Source organism: Haliotis rubra, unplaced genomic scaffold, assembly GCF_003918875.1.
Source record: "Haliotis rubra isolate DU_JTF1 unplaced genomic scaffold, ASM391887v1 Scf429, whole genome shotgun sequence".
NCBI lineage: Eukaryota > Metazoa > Mollusca > Gastropoda > Lepetellida > Haliotidae > Haliotis > Haliotis rubra.
In genome coordinates this window covers 73315-87857 of record NW_025767112.1, presented here as the reverse complement: position 1 = coordinate 87857, position 14543 = coordinate 73315, and the positions used below count along the sequence as shown (strand labels likewise).

The window sequence follows — 14543 nt, the reverse complement described above, 5'->3', positions numbered from 1 at the left end:
GTCCCAGAGATATCACACAGGAAGTTCCCTTGTCCCAGGGATATCATACAGGAAATTCCCTTCTTCCAGGGATATCATACAGGAAATTCCCTTCTTCCAGGGATGTCATACAGGAAATTCCCTTGTCCCAGGGATATCATACAGGAAATTCCCTTCTTCCAGGGATATCATACAGGAAGTTCCCTTGTCCCAGGGATATCATACAGGAAGTTCCCTTGTCCCAGGGATATCATACAGGAAGTTCCCTTGTCCCAGGGATATCATACAGGAAATTCCCTTGTCCCAGGTATATCATACAGGAAATTCCCTTGTCCCAGGTATATCATACAGGAAATTCCCTTGTCCCAGGTATTTTCATACAGGAAGTTCCCTTTTCCCAGGGATATCATACAGGAAATTCCCTTGTTCCAGGTATATCATACAGGAAGTTCCCTTGTCCCAGGGATATCATACAGGAAATTCCCTTGTACAGGGATATCATACAGGAAGTTCCCTTGTCCCAGGGATATCATACAGGAAGTTCCCTTGTCCCAGGGATATCAATCAGGAAGTTACCTTGTCCCAGGAATATCATACAGGATGTTCCTAGTCCCAGGATATCATACAGGAAGTTCCCTTGTCCCAGATGAGAGATATCATACAGGAAGTTCCCTTGACCCAGGGATATCATACAGGAAGTTCCCTTGTCCCAGGGATATCATACAGGAAGTTCCCTTGTCCCAGGAATATCATATCATACAGGAAGTTCCCTTGTCCCAGGTATTTTCATACAGGAAGTTCCCTTTTCCCAGGGATATCATACAGGAAATTCCCTTGTCCCAGGGATATCATACAGAAAGATCCTTTGCCCCAGGGATATCAATCAGGAAGTTACCTTGTCCCAGGAATATCATACAGGATGTTCCCTTGTCCCAGATGAGAGATATCATACAGGAAGTTCCCTTGTCCCAGGGATATCAATCAGGAAGTTACCTAGTCCCAGGATATCATACAGGAAGTTCCCTTGTCCCAGATGAGAGATATCATACAGGAAGTTCCCTTGACCCAGGGATATCATACAGGAAGTTCCCTTGTCCCAGGGATATCATACAGGAAGTTCCCTTGTCCCAGGGATATCATACAGGAAGTTCCCTTGTCCCAGGAATATCATACAGGAAGTTCCCTTGACCAAGAGATATCATACAGGAAATTTACTTGTCCCAGATGAGAGATATTAAACAGGAAATTCCCTTGACCCAGGGATATCATACAGGAAGTTCCATTGTCCCAGGGATATCATACAGGAAGTTCCCTTGTCCCAGGAATATCATACAGGAAGTTCCCTTGTCCCAGGGATATCATACAGGAAGTTCCCATGTCCCAGATGAGAGATATCATACAGGAAGTTCCCTTTACCCAGAGATATCATACAGGAAGTTCCCTTGACCCAGAGATATCATACAGGAAGTTCCCTTGACCCAGCGATATCATACAGGAAGTTCCCTTGTCCCAGGGATATCATACAGGAAGTTCCCTTGTCCCAGGGATATCATACAGAAAGTTCCCTTGACCCAGAGATATCATACAGGAAATTCCCTTGTCCCAGGGATATCATACAGGAAGTTCCCTTGTCCCAGGGATATCATACAGAAAATTTCCCTTGTCCCAAGGATATCATACAGAAAATTTTCCTTGTCCCAGGGATATCATACAGGAAATTCCCTTGTCCCAGGGATATCATACAGAAAGATCCTTTGCCCCAGGGATATCATACAGAAAATTCCAAGAGGTGAAAGCATTTAAACTACTGTTAAACCACTCGTCAGTGCTGAACACAGAAAATTCCATTGTCCCAGGGATGTCATACAGGAAGTTCCCTTGTCCCAGAGATATCATACAGCAAATTCCCTTGTCCCAGGGATATCATGCAGGATGTTCCCTTGTCCCAGGGATATCATACAGGAAATTCCCTTGTCCCAGGGATATCATAGACAAAATTCCCTTGTCCCAGGGATATCATAGATAAAAATTCCCTTGTCCCAGGGATATCATACAGGAAGTTCCCTTGTCCCAGGGATATCATACAGGAAGTTCCCTTGTCCCAGGGATATCACACAGGAAATTCCCTTGTCCCAGGGATATCATAGACAAAAATTCCCTTGTCCAAGGGATATCATACAGAAAGATCCTTTGCCCCAGGGATATCATACAAAAAATTCCATCGTCCCAGGGATGTCATACAGGAAGTTCCCTTCTTCCAGGGATATCATACAGGAAGTTCCCTTGTCCCAGGGATATCATACAGGAAGTTCCCTTGTCCAAGGGATATCATACAGGAAGTTCCCTTGTCCCAGGGATATCATACAGGAAATTCCCTTGTCCCAGGTATATCATACAGGAAATTCCCTTGTCCCAGGTATATCATACAGGAAATTCCCTTGTCCCAGGTATTTTCATACAGGAAGTTCCCTTTTCCCAGGGATATCATACAGGAAATTCCCTTGTTCCAGGTATATCATACAGGAAGTTCCCTTGTCCCAGGGATATCATACAGGAAATTCCCTTGTACAGGGATATCATACAGGAAGTTCCCTTGTCCCAGGGATATCATACAGGAAGTTCCCTTGTCCCAGGGATATCAATCAGGAAGTTACCTTGTCCCAGGAATATCATACAGGATGTTCCTAGTCCCAGGATATCATACAGGAAGTTCCCTTGTCCCAGATGAGAGATATCATACAGGAAGTTCCCTTGACCCAGAGATATCATACAGGAAATTCCCTTGTTCAGGTATATCATACAGGAAGTTCCCTTGACCCAGGGATATCATACAGGAAGTTCCCTTGTCCCAGGGATATCATACAGGAAGTTCCCTTGTCCCAGGAATATCATACAGGAAGTTCCCTTGACCAAGAGATATCATACAGGAAATTTACTTGTCCCAGATGAGAGATATTAAACAGGAAATTCCCTTGACCCAGGGATATCATACAGGAAGTTCCATTGTCCCAGGGATATCATACAGGAAGTTCCCTTGTCCCAGGAATATCATACAGGAAGTTCCCTTGTCCCAGGGATATCATACAGGAAGTTCCCATGTCCCAGATGAGAGATATCATACAGGAAGTTCCCTTTACCCAGAGATATCATACAGGAAGTTCCCTTGACCCAGAGATATCATACAGGAAGTTCCCTTGACCATACAGGAAGTTCCCTTGTCCCAGGGATATCATACAGAAAGTTCCCTTGACCCAGCGATATCATACAGGAAGTTCCCTTGTCCCAGGGATATCATACAGGAAGTTCCCTTGTCCCAGGGATATCATACAGAAAGTTCCCTTGACCCAGAGATATCATACAGGAAATTCCCTTGTCCCAGGGATATCATACAGGAAGTTCCCTTGTCCCAGGGATATCATACAGAAAATTTCCCTTGTCCCAAGGATATCATACAGAAAATTTTCCTTGTCCCAGGGATATCATACAGGAAATTCCCTTGTCCCAGGGATATCATACAGAAAGATCCTTTGCCCCAGGGATATCATACAGAAAATTCCAAGAGGTGAAAGCATTTAAACTACTGTTAAACCACTCGTCAGTGCTGAACACAGAAAATTCCATTGTCCCAGGGATGTCATACAGGAAGTTCCCTTGTCCCAGAGATATCATACAGCAAATTCCCTTGTCCCAGGGATATCATACAGGATGTTCCCTTGTCCCAGGGATATCATACAGGAAATTCCCTTGTCCCAGGGATATCATAGACAAAAATTCCCTTGTCCCAGGGATATCATAGATAAAAATTCCCTTGTCCCAGGGATATCATACAGGAAGTTCCCTTGTCCCAGGGATATCATACAGGAAGTTCCCTTGTCCCAGGGATATCACACAGGAAATTCCCTTGTCCCAGGGATATCATAGACAAAAATTCCCTTGTCCAAGGGATATCATACAGAAAGATCCTTTGCCCCAGGGATATCATACAAAAAATTCCATCGTCCCAGGGATGTCATACAGGAAGTTCCCTTGTCCTAGAGATATCATACAGCAAATTCCCTTGTCCCAGGGATATCATACAGGAAGTTCCCTTGTTCCAGGGATATCATACAGGAAATTCCCTTGTCCCAGGGATATCATACTGGATGTTCCCTTGTCCCAGGGATATCATAGACAAAAATTCCCTTGTCCCAGGGATATCATAGATAAAAATTCCCTTGTCCCAGGAATATCATACAGGAAATTCCCTTGTCTCAGGGATATTGTACAGGAAGTTCCCTTGTCCCAAGAATATCATACAGGAAGTTCCCTTGTCTCAGGGATATTATACAGGAAGTTCCCTTGTCCCAAGGATATCATACAGGAAATTCCCTTGTCTCAGGGATATTGTACAGGAAGTTCCCTTGTCCCAAGGATATCATACAGAAAGTTCCCTTGTCTCAGGGATATTATACAGGACATCTGTGTATTTGAAGGGAATATGAACAGTGAGCGGTACACAGATATTCTCGAGAGACATTTACTTCCATCTGCTCACATGTTCTATGGAAATGTTTGGATTTTCCAGCAGGACAACGACCCAAAACATCATGCAAAGCATTCACAGGCCTGGTTTCGGACCCAAAATATGACATTATTAGATTGGCCAAGATATAGCCCTGACCTAAATCCAATAGAAAATGTTTGGGGACTTATGAAGGAAAGTGTCAATAAGAAAAATCTGACAAAATTGCTGAAATGAAAGAAGAGGTGGTCCGATATAGGGACAGCATGGACCACGACTTTCTAACTTCTTTGATCAGAAGTATGCCCCTCCGGATTGAAGCCTGCATTGCTGCCCATGGTGACTTGACAAAATACTAACTGTTCACCTGTCTTTGAATCTGGAGTTATGTTCTGCTAATATTCACATTTAATATGTGAGTAATGAGTGAAAAAAATATAAAAATTACAATCTTTAAATTCTCAATAATTTCTGGTTGTACTGTACATAAGTCTCCACGTTCCGTGTTGCAGCGGGTGAGAATAACTCTTTAACTATTTTCAGTCAGCATGAGCCATTGACTTCCATGTGTGCAAACATGTTGTGCATGCATAATTTACATTCCTATTGAAAGTATTTTGGGTACACACATACAAATCAAGAATCTTTCAACAAGAAACAGTGCATCCAACTACTAACTAGTATGATATGTAGTGGTTGACAATCAAAACACAGCATTTCGGTTTGAATCAATTTCTGCAGGCAACCTAGTATTGTCACTACTTAAACTCTGCTCTTTTCCCTCTAAAGTATCCCCACTCGATTTTGGGCCTGTGGGGATTGGCTTTTGTGACAGACTAAGACGAAAATCAATTATTGTTGCTTAAATGTACATTATGTGTTTCCATATTGTGAAGCAAGGTTTACAGGATTGCTGGATGTGGCCACACTGTGCCACAGATGCCCTGTCTGCCTACAGTAAGTCAGGTCAGCTGCTGATGGAGGGATTGCTGGATGAGGCCACACTGTGCCACAGATGCCCTGTCTGCCTACAGTAAGTCAGGTCAGCTGCTGATGGAGGGATTGCTGGATGAGGCCACACTGTGCCACAGATGCCCTGTCTGCCTACAGTAAGTCAGGTAAGACTGTCGGCATGTCAACATTCATCTGTCATACAGTAAACTATGTTTATAACAAACACACTTGTAAAAAATGACCAATATAACTAACTGGCATTTTTAGCCCTGACTATTTTCTGTATAGTTTAGTCCCAACAATTTAATAAACTACAGCTATAACAAACTAAAACTACTGGGCCTAGATTTTCAAAGCTCTCTCAGCGCTAAGTTAGTCGTAAGTGCCATACATTAACATTAACTTGCAACTATCTTAGCGATAAGAGAGCTTTGAAACTCTAGGCCCTGGTCCCTTTGTTTACCATAGGTTACTGTACTTAGACTATGAGTACAAGCTTCTACAACCCCCAGTGATGTCATCATTATAGATGCAGATGATGCACAATTCACTCTTCCGTAACCATAATCACTTGTCTGTTGTCAAAAATGATATTTTCCTATCATTTTCAACCTTATTGAGTTCTCACTAGACTTAAGCAATTATCTACAAGCTGTCACAAGCTCAACAGATGATATTACCCATCATTCGCATCATTTCTCTGTCTGGGAATGAAACCGACATCTGATATGAAACATAATTATATGAGCATGATTATTCGTTAATAAAAATCAAATCTTGTCTCAGTCACTCAAATCGTATAAGAACAGGAAGTGATTAGTATACATGGTATACAGGTGTCTGAAAAGTTCTCATCTCAGTCTAATTGCAAATGATGTGTGGTACATTCGCAACAGTTTGCCTGTACCAAGCATGATACTTCTTGTGTCTGTTCCATCAGCTGGAAAATGAATCCTTATGGTGCATTACCTCCTACAGGACATAATGACTATTGACCATGTCTCTAAAAAAATCGAATTCTCGACCAGAAAGAGTCAGTGATCAAATCCACTTATACCTTCACAAACATGCCTTTCCAAGTTACTATGACATGTCTTAAGGAAAACAATGTTGCTATCCCCGAAGCTATTTTTTTAAAATCGCATATGGGGCGCATATGACTGCTATCCTAAAAAAAAAAAGGTACTAGAAAATCCTTACAAAAGTAGAAAGTAAACCACCCTATTGCAGATACTACAAAATAAAGTGTTGGGAAAATGTCAATGTCAAGTACCTGAACAGTGTAAGGACATCTGCTTTTCAATGACAGTGTTTGCTCTGTCAAATATGAGTCACTTTGGCCCTTGCTCCCTTTACACGCAGCCCAGAGAGCAAATGGGACCTCCCCATGGGAGTGCTGCATAGTTGAACCCACCAAGAACATTTCAGAAAATGTGAAGACTCCCCAACACTGCAGCCTTCAACAGCCATAGTGTCAGTATGCTCCTGGCAGCAAACCCAGGACTCCCACAGTGTCAGTCAACAGACTGGGAAGTACCAAACTTGAGGCACCAAGATCAACAGGGAGTTCGACCACGTGGTAACCGTGAAATGACACAAGTGCATATTTGCCATGCCAATGACAAGAGATACGAAAGAGAGAAAGATTTGGAAGATATAAATGAATACACTGTTCACCTATCAACGCTACTTACTGTTAAGTCCATTCAGCGCTAATTAACTGCTAAGTGCTGGCTTCTATTTGCTCCATTGTTTAGCCTGCATCTTAGTTGTCGTATTACTTTTGCTGTTCTTACATGTACATATATATATGTTCTCTGCCTCATACCATTCATTCACCTGATGAAGGAGTAAGCATATACTCCGAAACGTTGTGTTCCTCATAATAAAGAAGTTGAGATCATAAAACTTTCTTCCTTTCAGTGAATGAGTATTTTCAACACCTTCAACTACAGTACTAGAACATGCTTCTACTGTATCCGTAACATTAGGACTGACTGACTGACTGAGTTTGGTTTTACGCCGCATTTAGCAATATTCCAGCAACATCACGGCGGGGGACACCAGAAATGGGCTTCACACATCGTAACATTAGGAAATTAAAAGGTGATCTGATGAACAGCATGTTATGCAATTGTACTGACATCTCTGATAAAACAGCATCCATATTAAATGAGGACTTCTCCTAGCATCCTAGGTCTGCAATAAAGCCAATCAGAAAAGGTTGTAAATTGTTAAAAATAGAGTTGGTTTGTTGATCACAAAACACAACATTCAGCTTGACAGAGAGTATGACTCATTGAAGATGACAGACATGACAAGACCATGGTTATAGTCAATACATTCAAAATTTTCATGAGGGATTCTATGTTGCCAGCCCAGTGTGTTTATGAGTCATGCACCAAATATTTTCAATGTGAGATATCTCATTTTTTGTTTAAATGAGAAAAATTTGGTTATGTGATAAGCCCAGACACTTGGAATGGCCACGGAATAATGTTAGAAGAGCCAAATAAGCATGTAGGTTATCAGCTAATGTTGATAAAATAATAAACAATTCTTCAGAACGGGCGATGCACTGTCCACCTCATACTGAATGTTTTGCAGGTTTTGTGTAGGAATGAAATGATTCATTAAACCTAAAGAGAACCTTTGATACATGATTACAATTGAATCACATTTGAGCTGCTAAGTGCAATTCATTTCTCCTCTCAAAATGTCATTACACCAACACTGTCAATATTAATATGACGAACAATAACTATATTAGTTCAATACATTATTATTGCATAATAACTTTCCTGAAATAAAACAACTTCCCAGCAACAACTTGTTGAAGTGTTTATTAAACCGTGTGTCAACCATTGCCTTATACTGGCTTAGTACATCAGGCCATGCCTTCAGTAAGACAATGTCAGCTGTTGCCATTCCAGGACGCATGCTGCTGATGATTTCATACTCAACTCTGTACTTTTATGCACTGATAAACTCTAAACTGAAGCACATTGATATCCCCATATATAAAGTCTGTCTTGAGCGACTTATTTAACACATGGTTTGAAGTCTCTGATCATGTGTTCTCTTTATGGGTATCTGTAATGCCCAGTTGTTCCATTAAAATGACAGCAGTAGATGAGACAATTCAACAATAATCACCGACAAAATGGTTACTCTGTGACTAAACAGTATAAATTATTTGAAACTAGTTACCACTAACCTTCGGGTGGCTCTTTCGGTCTGTTTCCCGCATCTCCGCCTTCCTGTATATTTCCTCCTAAGTTCGCCATGTTGGACATGTCTGTGATATCCATATCTATGTTGCCGTCAAGGTCTTCATATCCATCATCTCGATTGAACTTTACAAACCTTGAAAACATTATGACACTTCAGGCACTTTGTCCTTCGGCAATAGAAATGTGCTCAACTAGGCGACAGATGTGCACATTCATTCACACCTACCAGTGTTCTGCATCAATGTATTGAAATATGTTGCTATTCAATTTATCATGAGAGCTATTGTTGGCAGGGTCGTCAGTTGCAATACATAACCTTTACATGTTTCTGGTAGATTGTGGATGCCAGTTGTTTTGTGCGAGCACTGAAAACGTCCGGAGAACATTAAATACTTCCGAGCTGCAAAATTTCTGCCGCTCTGAGCCGAGGCTGTACGGTGAGAGCAGCTGGCAGTGGCAAAGACGAACTCTTCAGAGCGAGCTTTTTTCACTATTGCTTGTAAGTTGTTGAATTGGTAACATATCTTTTTAATAACAAATAGTCTCATTTTGTAAATGCCCTACAACTGGTCAGCTGAGAACGAGATTTCGGTTGTTTACAATCTATGATCAGCGAATACATTGTTTGCCACCTGTCAAACATGTAAAGGGATGCAACTCTGCCTTCACACCTGTTCTAAATTATTGAATACCACTAATCACAGCCAGAAAAAGCACAATACTCCTGACCCTAAATGAATGCTTTCTATAAGATGCACTCGTTTTTATGCTGTTTTGTTGTTCCAGATATATTCAATGCCCAGTTGTTATATATATTAAACACATGTTTGTATTATATTTGATTTATTTTTGAGCGACACAGCTTTCGCTACTCTCAAACAGCAGGGCACTATGTTTGGCGACATTAGTATTTGATCAGAACGCAATCATTTGCTGGATGCAATACGTGTACACTTAAAATCACTTCTTAAAGTCTATCATTCGTTTTAGAAAAAGAGAGAGACAAAATAATACTGATATGTTTGGTGGGACTCTTGAGCCCATCTGGGACCCTCAGTTCCCTTCAGGAATTAAAAACGAGTTGATCGTTAAGTATCAACTACTAGAAGGGCATGTAATGGGGTGTACATGTGTAGCTAACGAAAACATTATGGGGATATTTGTCTTTCGTTCAAAGTGTTCGGTCAGTGTATATTGTAATAACTCGTGGCACTGCGTCAGTTGACGAACCTACCATTCCGATCATGCAGTAGAACAATACATCATCAGCTTTCTCGGAATTTCGGAGGCCGGTAATTAGTGTTATGTACCTGTTTCTGCCGTTCATGAGATAACTTTTAGATAATTTCTAATAATTTCACTCATAACTTGGTTTATTTATCGTTTAACCAGCTACATCCAGTTCTGATAGTGTCACGAATACAAGTGCAAAACTAATTTGAAAAGACATCCCAAAGCAAAAACATTTTGAAAATAGCCATTTCGATCACTGTGTAATTGAACATTTTCATCACATATAGTCGCCAGCTGCTCATTGGATACATTTGTTAAACATCGGGAACAGTTTCCATCATTTACAGAAGAATTATTAGTGTTCTTTCAATATTTCATCAAGCATTTGAAAAAAATAGCTTCAAAATATTTCAAACGTATTTTTGATTGGCCTAACATAAATAGAGGATATTATATGAGTGCCCACGTCATACTATGTTTACGACACGAGTGCCTAAATGTTGGTATTTCCCGAGCGAGATGCTATGACGTCACCTTTCTTCTGTGACGTTGCTACATGCGGCGACGGCGGGTAGCCAGCCTATGTTTGAAAGTAGATTAGGATTTATTTTCCTCAATTTGACGACTTCGGTAATAAACAGATTATATTCGTGCCCATATCATACTATGTTTAGGACACGACTACCTAAATATCGGTATATACCTCGCTCTCGCTCGGGAAATACCAACATTTAGGCACACATAGTATGACTTGGGCACTCATATAATATCCTCTGTACGCGTGGTGGTGAGATGTTTTTTTCCAGGTGTGTGTGTGAGTGCGCGCGCGCGTGCGTGCCTGTGTGTGTGTGTGTATGTGTGCGTGTCAAATTTGTATAATGCAGGTGGTGTGAACTGGATTCTTAATACATTCCTATGATGTCATCTCTCCCCTAATTGGCCATTGTACCTAATTGTAACGCCATCCTGCTTATAATGACGGTATAGTTTCCAACATACGAAAGGAGGCTTTGTAAGTAGGCTCTACTGTATTTGGAAGTTTCCATCCAGTAGATTATGTTGGTCTGACCTAGGGAGGGATTTCATTAATGGTCCAGTACACACTAATTTTCATTTTTATCACAGTTGATTGGGTTCCTGTTTCACAAGATTAACAGCCACAATTCACTTATCTTCACAGATGTATCTGGTAGAAGGGAACTAAGAGAACGAATCATGGTTGTTTGTATACCTGATGGAATTGTGAAGAGACTTGGTTCACTGCTTCCACACAATTATTGTTCATAAAATATGCACTCTATCAGTGACAGCACAGAAGCGCTTGGCTCCAACACAGATGACATGGCTGCCCCAGATGCAGCTACAACCAGCATTAATGGCGACACAGTAGCACACACACACTCGTCTCACCTCCACCACAACATGCCTGGGTAGTAGACACGCTGGTCTCCTCTACCAGGTAACTCAAGTAGCAGGTACACCACAATAACAACATATACATGGATAGAATTATGAATATATCAACATATATATCATATAAGCATTGCTCACGCACACAGGCAATTCTTATTTAGGTATTTAGGCGAATACATGCCCCTCGTAGCTTGCTATGCAACCCGCTGCTATGGAACTCAACATCTTTATGTGCCTACTGTGCATGAAAAATAAGATGTGAACATTGCCTCCGGTAGCAGAGACTCTGGTAAATAGCACACGACGTCATCGACACAGATAAAATAGAGCCTGAGTGGAGAGGATATGGACGAAGGTGCATTAGAGTCGTGCATTGTGTGGTGCTTATACACGGCCAGCTTCCACCGATTACACATGCATGAGCTACACAAACAATTAAAGCTTATACTTACAAACCACCAACTATGGCTACTTCAGAATTGTCAGATAGATGTGGATTGTCAGTGGCACACATATTTTGTTTGTGATTAAATGAACTTAATCCCTCAATTTGTCCAAAGCAGTAGCATCTACAACCATAAATTTGCATCTGACTTATTTATGCAAATATACAGCAGACGTGACAACAGCCTGTTACATTCATGTCCAAATGCGTGTTACTGATATCCTAGCCTTTCAATTATTCTGCACAGCGATTAAACGCGACTGAGGAATTTACACTGAAACAGGGAATTTCTTTTACCAAATGTGTCTTAATCCCTAACCCTAACCTGCCATTTTATAGGTCGACATCAACCCCACCACACACACGCACCCTAAAGGCGCCTTATCAACTATCACGGATATCGACAATTGTTTTAGATTTCCCTTGTTTCATCAAAACATCACTTACGAGGTTATATATATTGTTTTACTTTTGTCTGACAAGACCAGATGATTTGAGAAATAGATTTATGTTGGAATTTTGTGTTTCAGTAAAGTGAAGTTAAAGTTCTAAAATCGAAAATAAGACATGAACCTATTCAATGAGGATGGCGGGAAGTGACCTCCCAATCTCCTGGTCAGTAACAAGGCACTCTAATATAACGGTCCACATGACTTTTCCTTTAGAGGGTTCCATGTTTGCCGAATATTGCCCAGCCCGATATATTATACGAGCGTTTCCTTAGACTGTCTTTACACGCTTTTTATACACAATTATTACAAGTTGGTCGACAACTCTCCTCGGTTTTAATTGCCCTTCGCCCTCAGTAAGACTAGTGTTACGTGTACGTGAAGGAATATGGTGTGAAACCTACACACATCAAGAAACTATTTAACCATTTTATTCTAAAATTAACATTTACAAAATTAACAAGTAAAACTACAATAGCAGTACCAGTACAGTGACAATATGATACTGCGAGATATGTCTATAGGTTTCACCAAAGAAAAGTTTACGTCACAAAACGTGACAAACCAAAATGGCGCTACCCACCAGTGAAACACAACGTAACAAATAGTAAAACCAGTGATCACAGCAATAAAGACAGTGACAGTGATTCACCTACAGCTGCTACAGAGGTCAAACTTCCAAAATAGGCCTCCGTTGGGATCCCTACTAGTGAAAAGTGATCTTCACACAACATATGATATATGATGTTAGGCTCAAAGAATAGCTTCCCCCTTGGTATAAGTGTTTACAGTACAATCAGGACACAGGAGAAATACATAAACTGCTGACCAACACAATAAAACCCCAGCATATCACAGATGACGGATTTCTTGACCATTTTGAACGTTTCACAATCAGTGTATTACTGTTTTCGTTCTTAAAATTTAGTTAACTAAACAAATGATTAATACGTGTTGTTGTTTTTTCAGTCTACGACGAAACATTTTTTTTCAGTTTTTAATCAGTTCTTACAGCCCCATGCATGCAATAACAACTGCTGGGCTTTCACCAGCATCTGCAGGGGCGGATCCAGCATTTTGGAGAAGAGGGGTGCACATATATCATAAAGTTCAAAGGTTATGGGGAAATGGTCCTCAGGGAATATTTTTGGCCTATACATGGCAAAGTAGTCAAAGCGAAATCGTTGCAAAACAAGTGGACTGCTCTCGAACGAATGCCATTTGGGATATGCTCCCTCCCTAATATTGCTAGAATATTGCTGGAAGCAGCATAAAACCATGCATACTCACTCCCTTTTGCACTCAGGAATGCACCTTTATTCAGTACAATATGATATATACCAGTATAATGTGTGTTGCAGGCTACGAGAATTAGCTGACTGCCTCCTCAGGTGGCAATGGTGGTTGCTGGTATTCGAATATTTGTGATGACTGAAAGGATCAGTCGGCTGTCTGTGTAGTTCAATAACATGTAATCTGCACAGCTGAGAGTTTACACGGTGTCTTCTGTGGTGGTGGGACACCATAACTTAACTAGAGTCGCACTTAATGTTAAACTAGATACATGCCTGCGACTTGTCTGGGTCGGATGGCAGTGAAGTCCGAAGCAAGCCTGACCAAACGACCCATTAAGTCAGTTATTTCACGGGTTGCTGGGGGATCAGTTCTAACCAGGAACCTCTGTGATTTCCAAGGGTTCCAAAAAGCATTTGATTGTAGAAATAGAGACCTTTTATAGTGTGATCTTACTCTAAATAATATCCGTTGTGCAATGCTTTATATAGTGCGTGATGTGTACACAAATCAGTTTCATCTGTAAAATAATCACATTTATGTTTATCACAATATTTTAATTCACTAAGTGGAGTTCGACACGGCTGTATCCTAAGTCCCTTATTATTCAGTATGACGGAGGTACATGTATTTGTAATCGAGCAGCAATGATAGAGTTATATTTACTACTGTACGCTGATCTAATTGTGTTTGTTATCCAACACGGTTATAGTTTCACAGATGAAAATATGTGTATCATCGAAATTGTTGTACGAAGTGGAGATAAAGGTATTTTTTTCTACAAAAGAGATACTTATTTTTCATAATTGGGTTATAATGAAGATGACTGTTAAATGGTTATGTAATTATGTAAGATTACCAGCTTCATTCTGTTAGAGATATATATACTGAGTCAAATAAGAAACTTCACATTCTTTCTACAGGGCACTATAAAAGAACAAGAGATGGTAAGATGGTTAAATTGTTATCATTTCATTGCTGAGATCTGTGTGATGTACTCGATAGACTGACAGTGCCATAATCAGTTCTATTAGGCTACACCG

The 14543-nt window shown here is 40.6% G+C and overlaps 1 protein-coding gene across 2 annotated transcripts in view; it reads right to left on the bottom strand.

Moving 5' to 3' along the window:
* LOC124288897 (synaptic vesicle 2-related protein-like) overlaps nucleotides 1-11882 on the bottom strand; it is a 109422-nt gene extending 97540 nt beyond the window's left edge. Inside the window, exons 1-2 of one of the 2 annotated variants that reach the window (XM_046725484.1) lie at nucleotides 11766-11882; nucleotides 8652-8800 (exon numbers count right to left, since the gene is read on the bottom strand). In XM_046725484.1, coding sequence (XP_046581440.1) covers nucleotides 8652-8800; nucleotides 11766-11827 — 211 coding nt within the window. In that variant the 5' untranslated portion in view covers nucleotides 11828-11882. Of the gene's footprint in view, nucleotides 1-8651; nucleotides 8801-11131; nucleotides 11712-11765 lie in introns of those variants that run through there. The other variant, XM_046725485.1, reaches the window with a different exon arrangement.
* Between the last annotated feature and the right edge of the window lie 2661 nt (nucleotides 11883-14543).